At 44.2% G+C, this 22,670-nt stretch overlaps 1 protein-coding gene across 1 annotated transcript; it reads left to right on the forward strand.

The window, feature by feature from the left end:
- Positions 1 to 188: 188 nt before the first annotated feature.
- OLFM4 (olfactomedin 4) lies at positions 189 to 20,734 on the forward strand. Its single transcript, XM_047082145.1, has 5 exons — positions 189 to 374; positions 5,184 to 5,336; positions 11,587 to 11,799; positions 12,780 to 12,939; positions 19,932 to 20,734. The coding sequence occupies exons 1-5, from the start codon at positions 189 to 191 to the stop codon at positions 20,732 to 20,734; spliced, it is 1,515 nt and encodes a 504-aa protein (XP_046938101.1).
- Positions 20,735 to 22,670: the final 1,936 nt, after the last annotated feature.

A 22,670-nucleotide genomic window follows, 5' to 3' on the forward strand; every position in this document is an offset into this window, starting at 1 on the left:
GTGGGACTCAGCGACAAGGTGTGAAGGTGACTCAGGTTCCTGGGTGTCCTGACCCTCCTGGGGTGGTCACATGCTCCCTGGCAGCTTCCTCTTTTCCTACAAACTGGACGTGGGGAAATCCCCACTGGGCACTATAAGAAGCCCCTGGGCTCTGTGTAGAAACCAGTGGCTCCAGCTAAGAGCACAAAATGAGGACAGGCCTCCTCTGCCCCCTGGCCCTTCTGTTCCTCCTTGGCCAGACCACAGGGAATTTGGAGCCCCTGGTCCCTGGCCCCAGTTCCAGCTCTTTCCTTGACTCTGTGTTCGGCTCCAACTTCATCTCTGGCCCCAGCTCCAATGACAGCTTCACTCCCAGCCCTGGCTCCGAGTCTCAGGTGAGAAGGCCCCACGGCCTGAGAGCTGTGTTAATTCCCTTCCTCTCACTTTTTGGGGACCTGAATATAATTTCATGGATGGCTAGACCTGAGCACTCTAAAAGATTTACGACTCCCTTTGTTAACTGTAGGCGCCCTGGAAATGAATTAAAACCTGGGTAAAATAATTAAATTGTTAGCAAGAGAGACGACATCTTGGTTTTTCTGCCGGAAGCTTTAGGGAAAGAACTGAAGGTTTAAAGAGGTTCTCAAACCTGGCTACGCTTGGAATTGGGGGTGGGCAGGGGTGGGAGGGGTACACCAAAAATAGAGATGTCCGGATCCTGTTCCAGATGAGAACTCTTAGGGAAGGGGCCCTGCCAGGAGTAGCTCCAGAAAAGTCGGTCTGGTTTGCTGCCCATTGGGAACCCTGAGGATGATGAAGAATCGCCCTGAGGGAGTGAGAGCCTCTTTGCTCCAGCTGGAGCCCTGAGGATTTCTTTGGGCCTAGATTGTAAAGGAGATGGGTGGCCGAAGCAGGGGAGGTCTTTAGGAAAGTGCTCTTACACACAGATATGTCCCCAGAAGAGTATTAACTGTCTTCCATTTTCCTTATAGGGAATCATAAGAGCCATTTCCGAAAACAACAACAGCAGTAGCAATAAACAGGCCAAACAAAATCAGCAACAACAACAAAACCAAAGCCTGTGCTAGGAAGGGACTGTCCCAGCTAGGCTATATCCCTAGACCGTACCCCGAGCCTAGTTCTTTGGGAGATGAGTCCTCTTCGTATCTCCTTCGAGGAGAGGGGAAGAGGCACCAAGGGATGAGACATTAGGGGGCAGGAAGCATTTCCTTCTTCCAACTCTGCCTGCGTCTGCTCTGGGCCTTTCTGTAGGAGCACTGCTCTGGAAAACCCACGCTTGCCTTGGGGTGGAGGAGTCTTAACTCCCCCAAAGCCTGACCCTCTGCACTTCTATGATCTTTATTCACAGGTCAGGTCGCTGCTCACGTGATCATGTCTGAATGGGAGGGCCATTGGGATAAGGAGAGGAAAAGGCTTTTTTATTGTTTCCATTTTGACATCAGAACCGTGTAGATGAAAATTTGTTGATCAACAAATGGTTCGGATGAAGGCTCACATAGAAACTGCCGCCACAATGTTTGTTGAGCACCTGATAAATGCCAGGACTTGGTTAAGTACATAATATATATTATCTTATTTAACCCTCAGAGACAGGTAAAATTAATGGTCCCATTTTAGAGATGTGGAAACCGAGGCTTAGAGAGGTGCCGTCGTTGGCTTAAAGTCACTAAGCCAGCAAATGATAGAACTCAAACTTAGTCTGCCTGTCCTCTTCAGGATCTCTGTCTAGGCAGCTTTCTCTGTTTGAGGGGAGTATAGATGCAAGTTGCTAATTTTTAGGAGAAGCGTGGTTTGGGAATCGTGACTATGCGTGAACATTCTTTGCAGCCAGAAATCAGATGCATCATTTTATTCCACGATACTAAATAATTTCTGGGGACAATTAGAACTGGTTAACACTAATGTCATCACCAATCAGAAAGCAGCATTTGGGTAAGATGAGCTAAAATGACAGAAAATAAAATATAGGTCAAGAAACGGAGAACTCCAATATGCCTGTTGTTTGGCAAAAAGACAAATATTTAAAAGTAGATAAGGAATGGTAGTTAAATTGTGCTTAGAGGTTTTAATTTCCTTCCCAGTTCGCTTATCTCCCTCTGGTGAGTCAGTATCACTACCCCAACTTCTTTTTTTATGGCAGACAAGGTGTCACTTCTACTATAAACCCAATTTTCTAGGGCTGCCTGTCAGCTTGATGAGCTCTTTGGAAAGTGGTGGAAAACCCCTTTATAACTGTCATTGAGCAAGTTCCAAACGTATCATTTTCTGTACTTTGAAAATGTTGAGTACCATTATTTTATGCCTTGAATCTTTACAGGCACTTAGGCTTGGCTGCTAATTAGAGCCAATTGCAACCTTAAGTCACAAATGTGAGTCACACCTTCAGCTCTCGTGCTCAGAGCGCTTCACATGCCTCAGATGTCCCCCTCCAAAGAAGGGGCCGCTTGCAGGGTCCTCATTTCACAGACAAGAAAAGGCTCCATGCTTTGTTCACACGGTAACTGGCAGAGTCGGAACCAGGAGTCATGTTCTTCTGTCATCAGGCTAAGGGGTTTGGGCTTGTCGGAAAAAAGGACACTAAGGCTCCCTAATGACAATGGGGCTGATTCACTGGGCGGGAATTGGGTCTTATTTGTCTCCCTGACACCAAAGGCTGGCAAGTTGTAGACACCAATAAATGTGAATCGAACACACGCTGAGTGAGAACCCATCAGTGCGGGGTGTCTTGTAAGGTACAGAGGGTCCTATTTGTCCTCCACAGGGGGACTGCATACCCTCTCAGAGGCCAGGGGACAAGCACACGCCTGGGTCTCCCATTCCTCATGCTACACTCACACCGAGTTTAAGCAGTCACTGCAGACGGAGTGAGACCCATCACCATTAGCTTCATTGTCTTTGAATGTGAGGAGCAGAAATGTCTCTAATGGGAGACACTGATCAAACTTATGGACCATTTTGATGTCAGCTGAGCACGCGGGGCTGATGATAAGCAGGACGGCAGCTAGGGAGTCCACAGTGCTGGGACAGAGACGTTCAATAGAAGACAGTGGAATGGCTGTCAGCAGAGCTCATAATTATTTGCCTGCCTTTCAGGTGAACTTCAGGACTAAAAGTTGTTAGCGAGTTGATTGTCTAGAGACTGCTTGATGATCTCCACTATTTTCTGATTTGACAGAGCTTTCCAGAGGAGTCTAAGCCTGGTTCAACCCCGTCCTGTGCAGCTAATTAACCTCCCCTTGTCAAAATGCAGTGCGAGACATTTTGGGGGGTAGACAGTTGTAATAATAAGCTTTTTTTTTTTTTCAAAAGTCCATGATACATTGGTCCTCCTGCAAAAGCCTTGGCGTGCTTGAGCCAGACGCTTTCTATCTTCAGTGGGAGTGATAAAGCGGGTTCCATTCTGGTGTAGCTCGTCCAGTCCTTCTTCATCCCTGGCAAAGACCCTTACCTTAATCCCCTCCCAGCCCCAATGTTTAGCATAAACCTACTTGTCTCTCCTCCTTACTCCCCAATTCCTGCAGGTATGGGATGTGATTGGCAAAGAAAATTGAGGCCAGTGTCAAGAATTTACCTGATGTGCATATATATATATATATATATGTGCATGCGTGTGTGTGTGTGTGTGTGTGTGTGTTTGCTTATCTTAAAGAAGATTAGGTTAAATTGACAGGCAATTTAGTTGCAAAAGCCTGAATTGATTGGTCCAGAGGTCACTGACAGAACACATCTTGACTGTAGAAGCATCTAGGTCCCGCTTGTTCGGGGATCATGGAGGCTGGTAGGTACTAAATGCACAGAGCGCACCACCTCCGCTGCAGCCAGCTGACCTCCTAAACGTTGAGAGGTGTGGCCTGCATCTCTTCAAATTCTGCAAACCAGTGTTCTCCCCTCGGTCATTTCGGAGAGACACTTCGGCCTAATGTTCCACAGGTGAGCTTTGGGCTAGCCATCAGATGAGATCATTGTCAAGCACAGCCAGTCCACTGCCAAGAGTTACTCTGGAAGGCAATAGTTGTAATAAAAAAAAAAATGTTAATTGTGCTGGGATCCCCTTGGGGAAGTTCGAGGGGGACAAAAGAAAAACAGGATCTTTCAAACCTGTCATTTTAAAATATGCAGCGGCACCAAAGTGTGAGCCTGAATATCTTAAAGAAACATCAAATATTTTAAAATGACTTTTCTGCAAGTGGTAAGCTGGAAAACTTAAACATTTTTTTTTGCACAAAACCTTCAGACTCCTACATTGTTCAGTCTTTTAAACATGGCTGTTTTTTTCCCCACTCTCAAGAATGTTAATTATGCAATTTTGCAGGTGGAGAGAGGATGTGAATTTGCATTGTATATTTTCCCCCGTAACTCCTATGCGTGAGGTTTTTCTCTTTCCCTTGGAAGGAATTGGGTTGCGATTGGAGGTAAAGGTGAGGAAGAGAAAATGAGTACGTGGAAGGAAAGGGAAAGTGACATTTACTGATCGCCTACGGCGTGCCAGGGACTTGGTTTACATTACTTGGTGACTCATGGGGACAACCCTGTGAAGTGGGTTATCTCTGTTTGGCAGATGAGGAAATTGAGACTCATAGAGGGTTCACGTCCAGAAAGTGGGAGAATTGGAATTCAGGATGCTCATCACCTCCTTCTTTCCCTCACCTTACTTAGGAATAGTAACAATTACCTTGAAACCTACTCAAGAAAGGAGAATCTTCCTTTAGGTGTAGGTGCCTGACCCTGGTTTAGCCTGACTGGTGGAGATGTGGCTACACACGGAGTGTAATCACTGCCTGAGAAACACGAGCTCTTAGCTCGTGTCTTTGATGCTATTCATTTAAGTATTGGACTCTACTTGCTTGCCTCTAAGCCCTCTTTTTTTATTTATTTTATTTTTTTTTAATGTTTATTTATTTTTGAGACAGAGAGAGACAGAGCATGAACGGGGTAGGGTCAGAGAGAGGGAGACACAGAATCTGAAACAGGCTCCAGGCTCTGAGCTGTCAGCACAGGGCCCGACGCGGGGCTCGAACTCACGGACCGCGAGATCATGACCTGAGGCAAAGTCGGCCGCTTAACCGACTGAGCCACCCAGGCGCCCCTGAGCCCTCTTTTGACAGGCCAATTTCTGGCACTCCAGTTACCCAAAAGCTCACTTCCCAGCTTCGTACTGATGTTGAACTTATTTTTATTTACAGTCGCTTTCCAATTTCACTGGCTTCGAGGATGACCATGGGACCTGCCACTGCTCCGTGACCCTCCCAGACACAACCTTTCCCGTGCAGAGAGTGGAACGCTTGGAATTCACAGCTCACGTTATCTCCCAGAAGTTCGAGAAAGAGCTTTCTAAAGTAAGTATTGCTTTTCCTTCTCTTGCAACAACTTCTTGATAAGAGCAACCCAACCAACAAAACACAACACTTTTTATTCAGGACTTTGTCTGCAGGCTTCTTCGGTTGTGCCAAAGCCAGCATGTTTGCATCCTATGGAGGAGTTAGCCTTTATTTCACGGCACACCTATGGAGTTCTTTATAGCGGGAAAAATGAGGGCACGCGGAAGAAAATGGGCTGGAGATTATGCACGCCACGGATAAACTCACTTCAATATTGTATGCGTGCAGTTGGAAAGAAGCCTTGAGCTCTCCCTGCAAAACGCAACCTTGCAATTTGTATTTGGTTTTGGTTTTGTTGTTTCTTCCTGTTGATCGTCCTCGTCTTCCCTCCAGCTTTGCCTTCTCTGTCCTCTCCTCTGTTCTCTCTTCCTTCACTTTCACTTTTTCTTCCTATTTCTGCCCATTCTCCCTTCCCTTGTCCACCCTTGTAATCTTTCTCTCCCTTTCCTTCCTGATTTGTGTTTCTGTTTTTTGTTTTGTCTTCTCTTACTTTTGGAAAGCCCCGCCTCCTTCTCTTCCTCCTCCTTCCCCTCCCCAACTCCTCCACTCTTGGAAGCTTCTCCTCCTTCCTTTCTCCCTCGTTTCCTTGCTCTTCCTCTTGTTTTTTCTTTCCAATTTACGCTCTTCCCTCCCTCCCACTCTCTGTCTCTCCCTCTGGCTCTGTCTCTGCCTCTCTGTCTCTGTCTCTCTTATTCTCTCCCTCGTGTGTTATTCTCTGTTGTCTCAGCAGGAGCATTACATTAGGCCTGTCCCACATTAGACCAAACCTGGAGAATTTGAATCAATTCTAGTAGGTCACACAGCCTTGGTAAAAACCCTGACTCCAACCCCCTGATTAGAGCTTTTTTTCTAGCCAGAGGAAGTTATCCCACCGGGTGTACCTTTCTCTGAGCCAGTGGGGCAATGTGACCTGGCATTCCAGTTTTGACCCCTTCTTCATTTTTTGGCCAAGTTAAAAATCAATTAGAAAGGCTCCCATTTTCTGCACAGGTGAAGTCCAAGCTAGGCTATAATCACATTATGCATTATTCAATACAACGCCATTAATTTACAAGGAGCTCTGGCTTTACTGCAGGATTCAAAATAAGTTTTCCTGAGAAATTTAAACTTAGCTGCCTCACCATCCAGCACAGTTATCCTTTAAGACAAAAGTGATGATGAGGCTGAGACCCTGCTTTCTTCCCGAATTGGCAGATAAATATTCTACGTTTCAGTGGATGTCCAGGAAAATGTGTTTGACTACTCTAGGAACCTAGCTTCTTAAGAAATAAAATGTCCTTGAATTAATCAGCAGAAAAGGCACGGCACTAAATTATAAATTCCAACCATTAATATTCATAGCCTTATTCCAGCATAATCAAGTACAGATAAGAAGTTATGCATAAAAACATAACAAGTGGAGGAAAATCCTAAGTAAAGATCTTTTCAGTTAGAGTCATTTGCTTTGAAATAGTGGAAGCTACTGATTTGCATGTCTTCTTTGCTGGCAGGAGTGTGAAGGGCAGTTTGAAACCCCACACTGATCCAGAGGAGGTGTGCAGCTCGCCAGGGCTGAGAGTACGGGACGTTTAATTCCGATCCTGTGAGGGGGCAGATGACATCTGCCTTGCTAATAGTTGGCAGGGAGGAAGGGAGGAGTAGGTGGGAAAACTTTTAGTTCCCCAAACGTCAGTAGCTAGCTGGTCCTAAAGAAATCTGTGATTGAGGCCTGAGACAGGTATTGACCTGCCGGCTGAGATTTGCATCAGAAATTCTGTGCGACATCGATAATAACAACAATAATAACAGCTTCCTTTTCTGTTTCAATAAATTTTATTTATTTATTTAGAGAGAGAGAGCATGCAAGTGAGCGAGGGGGGTGGGAGAGAGAAAGAGAGAGAGAAGTGGGGCTCGAACTCACGAACTCATGACCTGAGCCAAAGTCAGAGGCTTAACGACTAAGCCACACAGGCACCCTTGTTTCTGCTTTTTAAAATGCTTTCAGTCCTGTTCTCCTCTCAAGCAGCTCTTTAAGGCCGATAGGCCAGCGCTCTTCCCATGTTAGGGAGGGAAACATGGGGGTCCATAAAGGTCAAGAGCCATAAATGTGGAGGTCATTCCTCTCTTGGCCGAGTGAGCCAAGTCAGGAATTTGGGTCTCCGACATCATCCCAGTCCCTTTTCTCTCTGCCATGCTGCTATCAACCTCAAAGAAGAGATGTAGAAGGACAGTAATGCCTTCAATCCAAAGTTATCTCTTCCACTGAGGGCTTTTGAATTTTCAGGTGAATTATTATAGCCGTCCCTAAGTTGCCTTGGAAATCACCATTCATCTGGAGGCCTGGAGGGAACGCCCGATTGGACAGGCCCGCAGAAGAGGGTTTTGACTGCCTTACGTTGATTCATTATCTGTCAGTACACAGGAAAGACAGGGAGCTGCCTCTGCATGAGCTGCTGAAAGCATTTTATACTTTTCTGTTGTTTATGGTATGTCTTCTTGTGACTATACTCAGGAGGGGACGACAAAAAGACAGCTCAGGGTTTTCTTTGTCCAGAGGGCTGTGGCGTTTGGGGCGAGTTATTTCATATGACACACGTTTGCCAATGGATCCTCATGCATGAGAAGGTCAAGGTAGTCTGGGAGACATTTAGGCAACTTATAAACAAAGAACTTTGACGGAACAACGTGTCGTGCACTGAAAGAGAATAAATTAAAGAGTGAGATTGAAGAAAAAACCCCTGAAAGCACTGTTTCTCTAATAATTGCTGTAACTTGTAGACATCCAGTAAGTGAAGCACTTAGTATGCATTTTCCCTAGTCTTTGCAGAAACCTGGTAAGCTTGCTACCATTACCCCCAGTTTATAGGAGCAACTCAGGCTTAGAGAAATTAAGTGATTTGCCTACTAAGTACTGAAGTCAGCTTTGAGTTTAGGTGGACCTAGCTCCAAAGCATTTCTCATGTCTTCATGGTCAATTCAAGCTCAACTCCTCTTGTTGTTAAAGACATATTAAAATAACAGTATGTTGCAAAGTACATTTATCTGTTTCCGATAATACGGCCATAATTATGATCAGAGGTTTTGAGGCAGGAACGTGAGCCAGGCTGATTCCTTAGCTTAATAGCCAGCTGTGTTGCATCCTTATATTATGAGACCATGTCTACCATGCAGAACAACAATGAACACCCCAAAACAACCCCCCCAAACAAATGTTGATTCTTAGAGCCCATCCGTGATATAATATGTATATAAGAAACAAAATGGAAGCTCTGTTAGATTGGTGATTTGAAGGCAAGCATAGATGAGTCTTTTAAAGCTCAAACTGCTAGTGATGAGGAGCTCGTAATAAAGATGTTGGCACAGGGGGGTGTCCTCTTAGGGCTAGACCCTTATTATTTTATTTTTATTTTTATTAGAGAGAGAGAGAGCTGGGGAGAGGGGCAGAGGGAAAGAGAGAGAGAGAGAGGGAAAGAAAGAAGGAGAGAGAGAGAGAGAGAGAGAGAGAGAGAGAGAATGCCAAGCAGGCTCCATACTCAGTGTGGAGCCCGACATGGGGCTCAAACTCACGAACCAATAGATCACGGCCTGAGCCAAAATCAAGAATGGGACACTCAACTGACTGAGCGACTCGGGCCCCCTGTGGCTAGACCCGTATTCTTGCTCTACATCTCTGGTGCAAGTTGCACTGTGGCTTCTGACCTTGCACTTCCAGGGAGAGCTAGATGTTCTGGGAATTGCCCACACCAGCTCAACACTAGAGATCTGTGCATGTAAAGGGTTTACATGAGCAATCTACTTAAGTCAGTAGAGTCCTCAAATTCCCTCCTGCCTTCTAGTAACTCTATGGACGATTCTAGTTTTCCTGAACGTCATCGAGCTTTCCTTTAAATGTCAGCTGAAAAGAACCTCGAGTTTTTTCCCGAAACAGATCTTTAGGGACTCTTCATTTTGTGGCTGAACGAGGGCAGGCATGCCACACATCCTCATAGGTAGCAAACTCCAGGTTATGCCTTGGTTTTCAGTGAGAATCTGGGAGAGCCACATTTTATTTAGCAGGGATGACAGTTGGATCACTCATTTTTGTAGAACAACAGCTGCGATGTGCCACCAACATGTTCCAGGAAAACAGAGGGTGTTTCATTTGTTCCAAGAGCTGGCAAGACCAAATGCCAACAAGAATATTCATTTTGCAAACTTCCATTTCTGTGATGGATTGGCACTTTATTATTATTATTATTATTCTTTTTACAGGCAAGTTTTTATGCTTGATTTTTGCAGAAATTAAAACCTGGCTACCTTATATTTGTGTTTATACTTTTGAGGGAGACTCGTTAGGTTTTCTGTTTTTTTCCAACTTCCTTAACCACCAAAACGTCACCAGCCTTGACAGCCTCTGACGATGGCGCATCTGATGGCAGTGAGCATCAGTTGCCCGAGGACATACACCAGCAGTGCCGAGGGCTGCATTTTCAACTTTCATTAAAATCCTCTTTGCCTGGAGCCCTAGCCCTTTAGGTCTGTGGCCTATGAGTCTGCTCTAATTTGCACAGTGGGGTTAAGTGGAAGGACGAAAATGACAGAAGTTAAGACTGCCTTTGGTATTGGGAGGATTACAGGCCAACATCTGGCTCTGAATTCATCCAGGCACCGTGGATCAGCTCCTTGACATTAGCACAGTTTGGGGAAAAGTATCACTTATGTTCAAATTTTTAGAAAGAGTGTAAAGCCAGCAACTTTTAATGAGCAGGTCCTTAAAAAGGCCATGGCATTTCTTTCAGAGATCAGATACAAAAAGAACCACCAAATGTGTTTATTGAAATACCCATTTGGAGCTTCCAATTATACACTAAACCACCAAGGGAATTTTTGGAAGTATTTTAACTTAATGATCAGACATTCAAATATATGCAACAAATGCGTAAAGGTCTGATTGCAATAATCAGTTCTTGGAATAAATGTGGGTGCACTTAATGAAATGTGCACTTTATAGTCACATACACACTCACATATTGTGTAGTAAAGTTGGGTCTTTATGGCACTTTGTAAAAGGTAGAGGGGCTCAAGACTCAATGCATATGGCCACCAGAGAAGGAACTCTACTCAGTGCACTTCTCTCTCTTCTAGAAAATACTTAGATTTAGAGCGGTGTTTCTAAATGGAGGGAGGGTGGTGGTGATGGTGATTTTGCCCCCAGGGAACATTAGCAATGGCTGGGACATTTTTGGTTGTCACAGCTGAATGGTCTGTGGCTGTTATTGGTGTCTAGAGGCCAGGAATCCTGGTACACATCCTATAATACACAAGAAAGCCCCCCCCCCCAACAAGAAAGAATGATCTAGCCTAAAATATCAATAGTGCTGAGGTTGGGAAACCCTGGTTTAGATCCAGTATGTGCATTGAGGGGAGGAGGGAGGGCAAGGGAGTCTGGTTCAAACCAGTTCAGTTTGGAGACCTAATATCTTCAAACATTAAAATGGAAATTAAAATATACTTGTGAATGATGACTCTGAAGCAAAATTATTTTTAGTCTAGGCAAGCGCAAAATCCACCCCACCAATTGTAATAATGTTTTTTTTTCGTTTGCATTTAGATAGATTAAAGAAAAATTAGTTAAATTTTTAGTATGTGTGCTGTGGAAGCGAGCACTAGTTAAATATATTTTCGATCCCTTTCTTTTCTTTTTTAAAATTTTTTTTAATGTTTATTTATTTCTAAGACAGAGAGAGACAGAGCATGAGTAGGGGAGGGGCAGAAAGAGAGGGAGACACAGAATCAGAAGCAGGCTCCAGGCTCTGAGCTGTCAGCACAGAGCCTGACGCAGGGCTCGAACTCACAGACCGCGACATCATGACCCAGGCTGAAGTCGGACGCTTAACCGACTGAGCCACCCAGGCGCCCCTCTTTTCTTTCTTTCTTTTTTTTTTTTTTAAGTAGGCTTCACACCCAGCATGGAGCCCAGCACGGGGCTTGAACTCAGGACAGTGAGATCAAGACCCGAGCTGAACTCAAGAGTGAGACGTTTAATCAACTGAGCCACCCAGGCACCCTGATATTTTTGATCCATTTCTTTACCAAAAAAGAAAGAAAGAAAGAAAGAAAGAAAGAAAGAAAGAAAGAAAGAAAGAAAAAAGATTGACAACAAACAAATAGTCCCCAAAGTCTTGGTAGTGGAGGAAGACTGTATAGTATTACTTTGGGAATTGACTTAAGCTTTTTGATTCCCTTTCAGGTAAGGGAGTATGTCCAATTAATCAGTGTGTATGAAAAGAAGCTTTCAAACCTAACTGTCCGAGTAGAGATCATGGAAAAGGACACCATTTCTTATACTGAACTGGACTTTGAGCTGATCAAGATAGAAGTGAAGGAGATGGAGAAACTGATCATACAGCTGAAGGACAATTTTGTTGGAAGCACGACAATTGTTGACCAGCTGGAAGTGGAGGTAAGTCATGAGCTCACTTCTGAGAGGCTTAATAATAAATTAAGAAGTGGGCAGGTGTTGGGACCAGGCTATGGATCTCTCTTCTGACTTCTAATTCTGCACTCTCTCATGACCACCTGGCATGTCCTGTGTTCTGCTTTTGGGGGGGGGGTGTCTGAATAGTGAGTGGAACACAATGGGAATGCGTTCATTGAGGAGCAGGTGTCATCCAGTGGGCCTGCCCCAGACCCAGGTGGCCTTTCAATGTCTCTAGAAAGGTGATGATATAAATCTGAACAACTCCATGGCCAAGTTAGATTGAGTGCCTTCTCTGTTCTGGATTTATCCTTGTGGGACTAGAAAGCCACAATTTACCGGATTTTGGAATTGCTAGGTCTGTTTCTCCTTTTGAATGATCATGTGATCCTTGATTCCTCTTGGAACACTTCTCCACATACTGGCAACCCTCTTTAAAGGAATTTCATGCGATTATGTTTTAGTGAAGCCTTTTAAGCTCTATGGATAAAGACCATCACATTAATGTTATGGTTGGATAATTTATCTCAATGAGAATTTACTAGCATGGACATGATGTGGGCTGTAATGGAGAAGTCTAGTTACACATCTCAGATAAGTTTTCTCTGGCCCTCGCCATTCGTTAGAAACTTAATTATAATACAACATGAGTAAACACGAGTTTATAGGGGAAGGTTATTAGAAATGAACTTTAATGGACCTTTGTGGAGGCTTAGACTGAGCCTGTGCTCTATTATTAAATCTGTTAAAATCTTTGCCATTTTCTTCTTGTCACACACATCTGCCTGAGATCTGACAGGCGTTCACGCTAAACCATAAAATGTATTCTTCCAAATGAAACCATTCCGAAGAATCTCGGGTGTACTCTCTAGCAATGTTTCACTAAGTGACAAATTCAGCCCTGGAATGTTTATGAAAGAAATTGCACAATAATATAAAGTCACTCTGCATTTTTATTTCCTTAGATAAGGAATATGAGTCTCCTGGTAGAGCAGCTCGAGACGCTAGACAAAAACAACGTCCTTGCCATTCGCCGGGAAATCCTGGCTCTGAAGAACAAGCTGAAGGAATGTGAAGCCTCTAAAGGTGAAAATGTTCCTGTCTCCCCACCGCCTCCTGCCCCTGGTAAGCCTGCCATGTTGTCACCACCTGAGCCAGCCCGGTTAAGGGCTGAGAGTGGGGCGGGGAAGGGATTTGGGATTGCAGAGTTGAAGCGGGGATGGGATTTTTGCAGGGCTGAGTTTACTCTCCTGAGCTCCGAGATCTCTCTCCTAGTAGCTCCACATGCTGGCAAGTTCTGGGGCTCATCGAGGAGAACCACCAACAGTGAGTGGATTTAAAGCAAAACTCACACATTACACGTGTCCCCTTTGCATTTGCTAACAAGGAAAACAGCTCTGTGATGATGGAGTTGCTGTGGGGGGCGGGGGGGGGGAGGGTAGTGGATGGGGGGGGGTCTGGTGAAAGCCTCTGGAATCTGCAAGGCGTCGGTGCTGTCCCGCGGATGGCAAGGGCTGATTGGCTCATGTATCCGATGAGTTGGGTTATGCCTTGACTCTTCCTTTCCTCTTGCTTTCTTTCCGTCCCTGCTTCCACGCCTGTATTTTTCCTTTACGCTTTCCTGAAATGCACCTGCTGTTTTTTCGCGTGTCCGAGGATTCAGGGAGGATTTAACGGTCCACCTGTACAGTACTTGTGGGTGTGGCCTGCCATCCTGCCTAGAGTGTGAGTTCCCGGAGGGCAGGGATGGCCTCATACTCTCTAAATAATCCTTGGGGCTAGGTATAGCATAGAGGTGGGTGCTCCATAATACCTCCATGAATGGAGGCAGTGGAGTGTAGAGGTCAGGAGTATGGCTTTGGGACGCCAAAGACCTGAGCTTCCCAGCTATGTGGCCACAGCAAAAGATCCTTAATCTCCCCCTCGATAAAACGGGAGAATACTACTTACCTGTGAGCGGGTTAATGAAACAAGTCTTGGGAAGCACCGCGCTCTATGATTGACGCTTATATGCTGGAATTTGTTATTATTATTAACGATGATAATTGAAGTGAAAACCTGGCTGTGAACGAAAGCGGTCCTTGTGTGCTTCAGCACGTCCCTCCAGGTGAACTAAAGCCCTGCTCTGTCGCCCTGTGCAGCCCTGTCACAGGGAAGCCCTCCCTGTGGGTCATAAGCATCTCAGCCTGAAAAGGGCCTGTACCTTCTCATCACATCATACAGCTCTTGTTACTTTCGTTAATTTCTGTTTCCACAGACTGTTTCCTCTTAGGCTGTGTGTTTCTGGATCCTTGTCAATGTAACTGGCTTCTTTAAGGCTTTAATTCGATACTGCCATAGTTATAAGCCTCTCGGTGGTGTTCAGGAGGCTCTCTTCCCTCCCTCTGCTGTTGGCAACCTGTCATAGTATGACATACAGAGAAGTTCAGGACAAAGGCCATGCCTTGTCCTCTGGAACACACTGAGGTTAAATTTAGTCTGGGATCAGCGGTGTCAGTGTGGATTGAAAATGTGAGCTCTTTCTGCTGGGCCACACAGGGCTCCTTGAGGACAGGGTCAAAGCAATGACAAGCCCTGATAACACGTGAACAAGGTTTTCTTTCTTTCTCCCTCCCTCCCTCCTTTCTCTCTTCCTCCCTCTATTCCTTCCTTCCTTCTTTCCTTCTTTCCTTCCTTCCTTCCTTCCTTCCTTCCTTCCTTCCTTCCTTCCTTCTTTGGAGTGAGGACATTTTAGAACCGGAAGGGACATTTAGGGCCATCTAGCTCAGGTCCATCATGTCTCAGAGGAGAGAACTTAGGTGGTGAGGGTGCTGCTTTTCCTGAGGCCACACGGGTGGTTAGTGGCAGGGCTGAGGCCGAAATGCAAGGCCCCTCACTCCCTGGGTATCTCAGGACCTAGAGCATCCGTGGCGATAACCCAAGAATGGCAGTGGAAGAGAAAGTACACTTCTTAGTATATCTACAGAGGAAAACAAGCGAGCCTGCTGGATTATTTTTGTTAGAAGTTTTTTTCGAGAACTTTCCCCTAGGTCCTCACACTTAGACTTTTGTGAGTCCTCCCAGCCCAGCTGTGTTGTTTAAGCAAATTGGACCCAGATTTCCTCTCACTTTCCCACAACCTTGGCTGTACCTGGATCCCGGCCAAGCCACTTGGCCCTCCTCCAGCTTTGTTCATATTATATTTATGATGTTTATATTAAACTGACTTTTTGTCATGTTTTTAAATCAATTTCTTTTACTTGCTCTCTTTCTGTTTGGATTGGTTGATAATGCAGAATTGGAAACTCCCCAGGCACCACAAAGTTGTCAGCCTGTGGAGACTTTAATTAAAGTTACTCACTATTATGGGACTTTAAAATCTGGCCTGTCTGCTTTTTTTCACTGCAGAGTTGCACAGAACAAAAGACTGCACGCAAGTCTCAGCTATAAAGGAATTCCGTGCTCTTGGGGCTCCTCTCTCCCAGTTGCAGGTTGCTGTCTGTGGTCAGCTTGATCTTAGAACCAGTACATGTAGTGAGGGTTCAATAAAATGCGCTTTGTATTTGGTTTATGCCGCAAATGGTATCCTTTTCTGCTTCATTTCATAGAACCTTCTAATCTAAAATAATTGCCCTTCTGCTCATTAACTTTTTTTCCTGAGAACAACTCTCTCTCTCTCTCTCTCTCTCTCTCTCTTTCTCTCTCTCTCTGATCTTCCCCTGAATCTAGATGACTGGAGATAGGCAAAATGTACGTATACGCCCAGGGGTCGATTGCGGTTGTGCTTGGAGATGATGTCAGGTTCTGTGCTGACACACAGTAGGTGCTCAGTAAATGGCTGATGAAAGATAGTGACCTGCCAAAATCCCAAGCCTTAGGAAAAGCAGAGTGTTGGGGAGTATGTGCCCAATAATTTAGTCTTCATCATTTTGTGATTATGATCAGGTTAACTGCCTAATTCCCACAGGTGAATTGTACTCTCCTCTTTGCTCAAAGTGCAGTTGTCTAGGTAGGAGACTGCACTGATAGATCCAAGATTAAGTTTCCCCTGCAGATAGTCATTGACTTAAGAAAAATGCTACTAAGCATGAGACTTTAAAAAAGCCAACTTAGGGAGTGCCTGGGTGGCTCATTCGGTTAAGCGTCTGACTCTTGATTTTGGCTCAGGTCATGATCACATGGTTTATGAGATAAAGCCCAGAATCAGGCTCTGTGCTGATAGTGCAAAGCCTGCTTAGGATTCTCTCTCTCTCTCTCTCTCTCTCTCTCTCTCTCTCCCTGCCTCACTCATGCTCTTTCTCTCTCTCAAAATAAATAAAAAGCATTTAAAAATTCTTTAAAAGATAAAAAAGCCAAGTTAGGGTGTGTTAAAGTCTTATCATGTGGCTTCCTGGGGTATTTTCAGAACACCATGACAAGATCTAATGAATTGCATGATGAGATTGCCAACCAAGGCGACACTTGTGTGGAGAGTTCCCTTGCTTTATGTTCTGCTGAGTGAATACCAGGCTTTTTGTAAAACATATGTAGCAGGGTAGAGTGCTAGTTGTTTTATTAATAAGGTAAGCTGGGTTTGGGGGCTTTGATCAGTCTTTCATTCTTTTATTCCATGAACATAATTTGGTGCCACTGCATGGCTGGTCCTGTTCTGGGAGCCAGGACGGATACAGGAACCTCCAGAAACCACTATGTAGGAAGGGAGACAGTCGTGTGAACTTTCAGCTATATATAACATGATGTGATTATAATGCTGATAGTTACCATTTGTTGAGTTGCATGTACATACCTTCTCTCTCTTCTTAACAGTTCTACAGAGTGGGTATTATTATTATTATTATTTAATACAAGGAAACTGAAGCTCAGAAGCTTACACAGCCAGTAAGTACCGGAGTCAGGATTTGAACTGGAATCTGTCTGCCAATAGCTTCACCTGTACCAGGCTGCCTTCCATAGATGCTCTGATAGAGAGGTGCACCTGTGATTCCCGCAGTAACAAGAACGTTTCAACCACTCACCAGCCTGATTAACACCGATGTATCTTTACTTCCTTGCCTGTAGAATAGCTAAAAGTGTACTTTTACTCTTAGTTCTGTGGCGTGTTCTTGTCCACTAGGAAGACGTGAAGCGATGCATTGGTCTTTCACATTCTTGGATTATGGTTGGGCAATGGGTGGTTGTGCCAGGGGTGGAAGCTTGGGACGGCCGAGAAGGCTAAGACCTTGGAATGAAGGAAGGGGCGGGGAAGGGATATGAGACGAGGTAAGGGGGGGTTGGGGGAAGCTTGGCACAGATTGGGGGGAGGAGGGGTGGAGGCTCCGGCTGGGCAAAAAGGAGCAGCGGGCACCAGAATGGCTGTCAGTTTCAGTATCGTTTCCAGGCCAGCTTGCTGCCGGGAGTCGAGGAAGCCCGCCATAGCCTTTTCTCTGGCCTGTCACTGCTGTAGCCACATCTGTAGTATTGGCAACAGTGCCCAGTTCTCCTCCCTGTTTCTGCTTCCTTCGACCACAGCCAGGGCCCCCCAAATGGCCCAAAGGACATTGAGGATGAGAGAGGGGTAACAAAAAAGGGTAGGAGAGTGTTTAGGAATGGCTGGGAAGTGAGAAAAAGAGATGTAGGCTTCATACAGTTCTGGTATTTATACCAGGTACAATGTTTAATTTCCTGGTTCGACTTGTAAAATGATAAGCCATTATCATTAGTAGTCGTAGTAGAAGTAGTAATTTTGAAGAGAAGTTTATTTGGATTCCTTTATATCTAAGGATTTCCACATCCAAGACAGAACAGTTTATTATCTTTAACCCCGTGATAATGCTTGAATAAGATTATACATCGTAAGTTTTCCTTACGTATCTTGTTACTGTTGGTTCGGGATATTTTCTTTCCAGGAAAGCAAGATTCGATTAAACAAACAATTCCTAAGTCTTCCAACCTGCAAGAAAAACGTGACTTTCTTACATTTCCTTAGAGTGAAATGTAGTTAAATAAGTAAGTTCTCGGGAAGGTATTTTAACTAGCAAATCTGGTTTGTAGCATATGGAAATTCAAACAGTTTTTGTTATCATTAAACTGAACACACCATTAACTTTATTTTAATAATTCATGCATTGTTTCATAAACAAAAGCAAACAAGCATTCATCTGAGAGATCACTTTTAGGAGAAGAAATAATAATTTATAATTTTATTTATTATTTCTTTGGTGGAGAACAGTCTCTTGGCTGAACACACGTTGCTTTTTTATTTATGAAATGGTGCATGCATTATTAAAATAAACCAGCGCCTGTGTTCTGCTTAATGATATGCAAAATTATTTGAGGTTGGGTACAGAATGGTCTCATTTTTCTACCTGTTGTATGGTTGGCTGGCTTTCCCACCAACTGCGGATTTATGAGAGCATTTAAGGAGCACGTATTTAATTCTGGGACCAAAAAGCCCCAGCAGATTGGAAGAATAAAAGCAGGGTTTCTAGTAATGGTTTCACCTCTGAGCAGTCCTTGAGTGAGGAGGGGAAGAAGGGGGGGGGGACATTTAGCAAGGAAAGGAATAGGTCTTTCCATGTCGGTCAGAGGCACAGACTTACAGGCAAAGCTTTGCTCTCCCTTAACCAATGTCCTAACCCCCCCCCCCCCCCGATAAATCAGGTAATTCTTTGGAGCTCTGCTTTTGGCTGTAGCTCACATCATGTGCTCTCCACGGCTCCCTGATTCCCTCCAAGCATTCAAAGCCAGAGCAAGTGATTCAGGTTCTGTTCCTTCTTCCCTCACCTGCTCAGCTCCAGGCAGTAGGATGAGGGAAAATGACCTCAAATGTACTTGAAGTGGAATTTTCTTTGTCATCCAATAAACAATGTTACCCACTTTTAAGGAGATATTTACTAAGATCCCTCAAAATGTGTGTTCAACTCTGGATAGTTATTATAAAGACCCTGGAGGAGTTTTATGTTATTTTTGTAGCTCATAAATGATTTGGGTTGGCAGGCGTTTCAGAGTGTGACGTGTAGGGCCAGTTGTCCAGCCTGGGTTGTTCACTGCTGGTACAGGGAAGGTAGAGTCAGTGGACCGGTGAGCCTGGTCCCACTTGATTGTACACATTGTGACGACAGTGTCAGATTGAGAAAGGTGAAGGACTTGCTGTCATTCTATGACCCAGTAGAATATGTGGTATAAACAGCAAGACCTACTTTACAACTGCAGCAAGGTGGTCACCAAGTGATCTATGCTTTGGGCACACATCAGGCCCTATTGCCCTAAAATCACTTCCATGGCTTCTCAAGGCGGAAATCCCACCATTAGAGGACTATCTTTTTGTATCTTTAAAATACCATATTTAAAACTTCGTCTTCTGAGATTGGCTTGGGGCAGCAATGGTACCTGGCGTGCATATGTACTTGGGGTTCCAGGGAGGGGCAGAAAGGTGAAGGGCATGGATACTTGTCCAGGGCAGTCTTCTCCTTCGTCACAGTTGTCCCTGATCCTGGCAAATAGCACCTTGTGGCTTTATGGAAAAAGGGTAGGATCTGGGATGACCTTGCTCTTTTTGATTTCTCTAGAAGAAAAATGAAATAAAAAGTGGCTCAGTCGGTTAAGCGTCCGACTTCGGCTCAGGTCATGATCTCGCGGTCTGTGAGTTCGAGCCCCGCATCGGGCTCTGGGCTGACCGCTCAGAGCCTGGAGCCTGTTTCAGATTCTGTGTCTCCCACTCTCTCTGACCCTCTCCCGTTCATGCTCTGTCTCTCTCTGTCTCAAAAATAAATAAACGCTAAAAAAAAAATTAAAAAAAAAAAAGATTGCAAAATGCTTTCTGGTAGAAGAAAATCTGTCAAACCCACCAAGTCCTTCTTTCCTCTTTCTAGGCCCTCAAACCTTTTTAATATGGCTCTTGGCAGTTCTAGCATCCCCATCTCTGGAATGAAAGCCCATTAATGGAAATAGGAGGTGGTTTTCTCTAGAGCTGACAGGAGGCTTGCATTGAGACTGACACCAAAAGAAGGTCTTGATCCTTCTCCATCAGAACCATGGTCGTCGCCAAACCTTGACAAGAAAAGTATTTATGGGTTCCTTGGTTCTTAGGACATTAAACCATTTGTATCTCGTCATTCATTTTTCTCTAAGAATGCCCTTGTATGTTCTTGTTTGTACAGGGAGCTGTGGCCATGGTGGTGTAGTGAATATCAGCAAGCCGACCATCGTTCAGCTCAACTGGAGAGGGTTTTCCTTTAAGTATGGTGCCTGGGGTCGGGATTACTCTCCCCAGCAACCAAATGGAGGGCTGTATTGGGTGGCACCTCTGAATACAGATGGGAGATATCTGGAATATTACAGACTCTACAATACCCTGGATGATTTGCTATTGTATATAAATGCCCGAGAATATCGGATTACCTATGGCCAAGGCAGTGGTACAGCGGTTTATAACAACTACATGTATGTCAACATGTACAGCAGCCAGAATATTGCCAAAATTAACCTGGATGACAACAGGGTTGAAGTGACTCAACCTGTCCCTGATGCCGCCTATAATAACCGCTTTTCGTATGCTAATGTTGATTGGCAAGATATTGACTTGGCTGTGGATGAGAATGGGTTGTGGGTGATTTATGCAACCGAAGCCAGCACTGGTAACATGGTGATTAGCAAACTCAATGACACCACACTCACGGTGCTAGACACTTGGTATACGAGACAGTATAAACCATCGGTTTCTAACGCCTTCATGGTGTGCGGGGTTCTGTATGCCACCCGCACTCTGAACACCAGAGAGGAAGAGATTTTCTACTACTATGACACAAACACAGGGAGAGAGGGCAGTCTAGACGTTGTAATGCCTAAGATGCGGGAGAGAGTTCAGAGCATTAACTACCACCCTTTTGACCAGAAACTTTTCGTCTATAATGATGGTTACCTTCTCAATTATGATCTGATCTTTAACAAGGAACCCAAGTAAGTTGTGGAAGGATGAGAGAGAAATGAAAGGTTCCTTGAAAAAAAATGGTCTTTTTCACTTATTTAGCTATCCGCGGGGGGGATTTGGAAGTGAGTTTGCTTAGTAGTGATACTTGGGAGCATAGTTGTATCGCACTGAAGACTTAGGATATTTGCCCTGATTTGGTAAGTTCTTTTGGAAGCCGTCTGCCTCCAGAGAATGCATTTCCCTAGTGAAAATAAGGTCCTTGCAGGGTAGATGGGATTGTGGGGGTCTAGGGACATTATAGGTTCAAGGAAGGTGTCAGTGAGACAGCTCTGGAAATCAAGGAACTTAAAGAGAACCTATGGCTTTTGGGGATTCTTTGTAAGAATGCGTGTCAATGACCAGCTCTCCTCCATGTAGCCAGGTTAATTCATCCATGCCTGAAAGAAACCTGATCTCAATTAGGCAGATTAATACTTGAAACTCCTTGAGGGATCAAGTCTCCATCTTTGGTTTTTCTTACTAGCATCTGGACAGTGTTTTATATGTAGCAGATTAGTAAACTTAGCATGCTTGTATTATATCTGTGAGATGCTCAGAGTTTTCTAGATAGAGGCTCTTTTATGCACTAAATTGTACACTGTAAATCAGTCCCAGATGGACCTGAAGGTGGGGGATTTGATTTTTCTTTTATCCCTTTTGTCCACCTCTAGAAGAGTCAGTAGAACCCTCCTACCTCATAACTCCATTCCAAAGGCATGCAGAAGACTAGAACCAGACTTACCAACCAGTTCCCTCCACCCATTTCCTACCTCCTGCTTTTTATGAAAATTAACCAGTTTTTTTATGGAATGGGTAGAAGAAAAACAAATACATTTTTTTTGTCTCATCATGAAATTACACTTACATGACTCTAGGACCGTAAGAACAGATGGCAGTGATAAAATAATAGCATATCTGGTTACATGACAAAGCCCTTGGAGCATATGTGACATTTGTATTAAGTCATATCAATTGTTTCATGCAAGTGTTGTCTTTGTTTAAGCCTAAAAGTTGTAAGAAAATAAATTTTTTTTTTATTTGAGGAAGACATATTTTTAAAAAACCATTGAAAATATCTAGTAAGTCAGTGCAGTTTGAAAACCTAGCAGGTGTATGTGCTTCTGTGCTTTTGGATGGCTTTCTCTTCTGGTCTTGGTCTGTTTCCCCTTGATGTTCACGAGTCCCAGTCTATAGGACTGGCTCTTTAAATGCTATAACCGTCCCCTTTTAATAAATGATTAAAGTGTGTTTTGATATAAATGTTGTCTTTTGGGTTTTTTTTAACTCTTTTATTTTTATTATAAAAAGCCTCTTAATAGGATGGTCTCCACCTTGCTGTGAGGTACAGTGTGGCTACCTCCCGAACACTGATGCCCAGGAAATCATACACCTAGCAGCAGATAACATCAAGACTTTTAGAAAGAGTCCAAAGTCAGGGCTGGCTCTTTAGTTTTCATTTCCCTTTAAAATCCATTCTTTCTGGCAGCTTTTGTTGTAGGAGACTGCACTCTTTTCTTTTGGGATATGACCTTATGTACTTATTAATTTGCATGACTGATCTGATTATTTCCAACGTTAGACTATATTTGTGTGGCTTATGTTCCTTTTCCAACCGAGCTGTTAAAATGGGTCAGAAGCCTCCAGATCTTCCCTAAACAGAAGGTCTTGGCCAGAAAGCAAAGAGACTAAGTGGCCATATTGGAGAGAGAAATACCTTTACCAAAGACAATGTATAGGGGGACAGGTGACCTAGAGCTAGAAGGGAAGATAGACCTGGCTAGTGCAGTTAGTCCTACTGAAATGCTCATTTTTAATACATGCCATAGTTTTTTTTTTTTTTTAGGCAGGTGGTAGCTATGATATTTAGTATTTTTAGCAGTATTATTCTGTATTTTTCAGGCTGAGCATAGAGACAGGTATGGCCTTCAAA

Source organism: Lynx rufus, unplaced genomic scaffold (genome assembly GCF_022079265.1).
Source record: "Lynx rufus isolate CCGP_SWC_20201006 ecotype Redwood Valley unplaced genomic scaffold, mLynRuf1.p SCAF_1, whole genome shotgun sequence".
Lineage (NCBI taxonomy): Eukaryota > Metazoa > Chordata > Mammalia > Carnivora > Felidae > Lynx > Lynx rufus.

Excerpts from the sequence above, each read along its gene's own strand:
- OLFM4 (XM_047082145.1), top strand. The coding sequence starts at position 189 with ATGAGGACAGGCCTCCTCTGCCCCCTGGCCCTTCTGTTCCTCCTTGGC. Across the intron at positions 5,337-11,586 it reads TCGAGAAAGAGCTTTCTAAA|GTAAGGGAGTATGTCCAATT; the intron begins GTAAGTATTGCT and ends ATTCCCTTTCAG. Across the intron at positions 12,940-19,931 it reads CCCACCGCCTCCTGCCCCTG|GGAGCTGTGGCCATGGTGGT; the intron begins GTAAGCCTGCCA and ends TTGTTTGTACAG.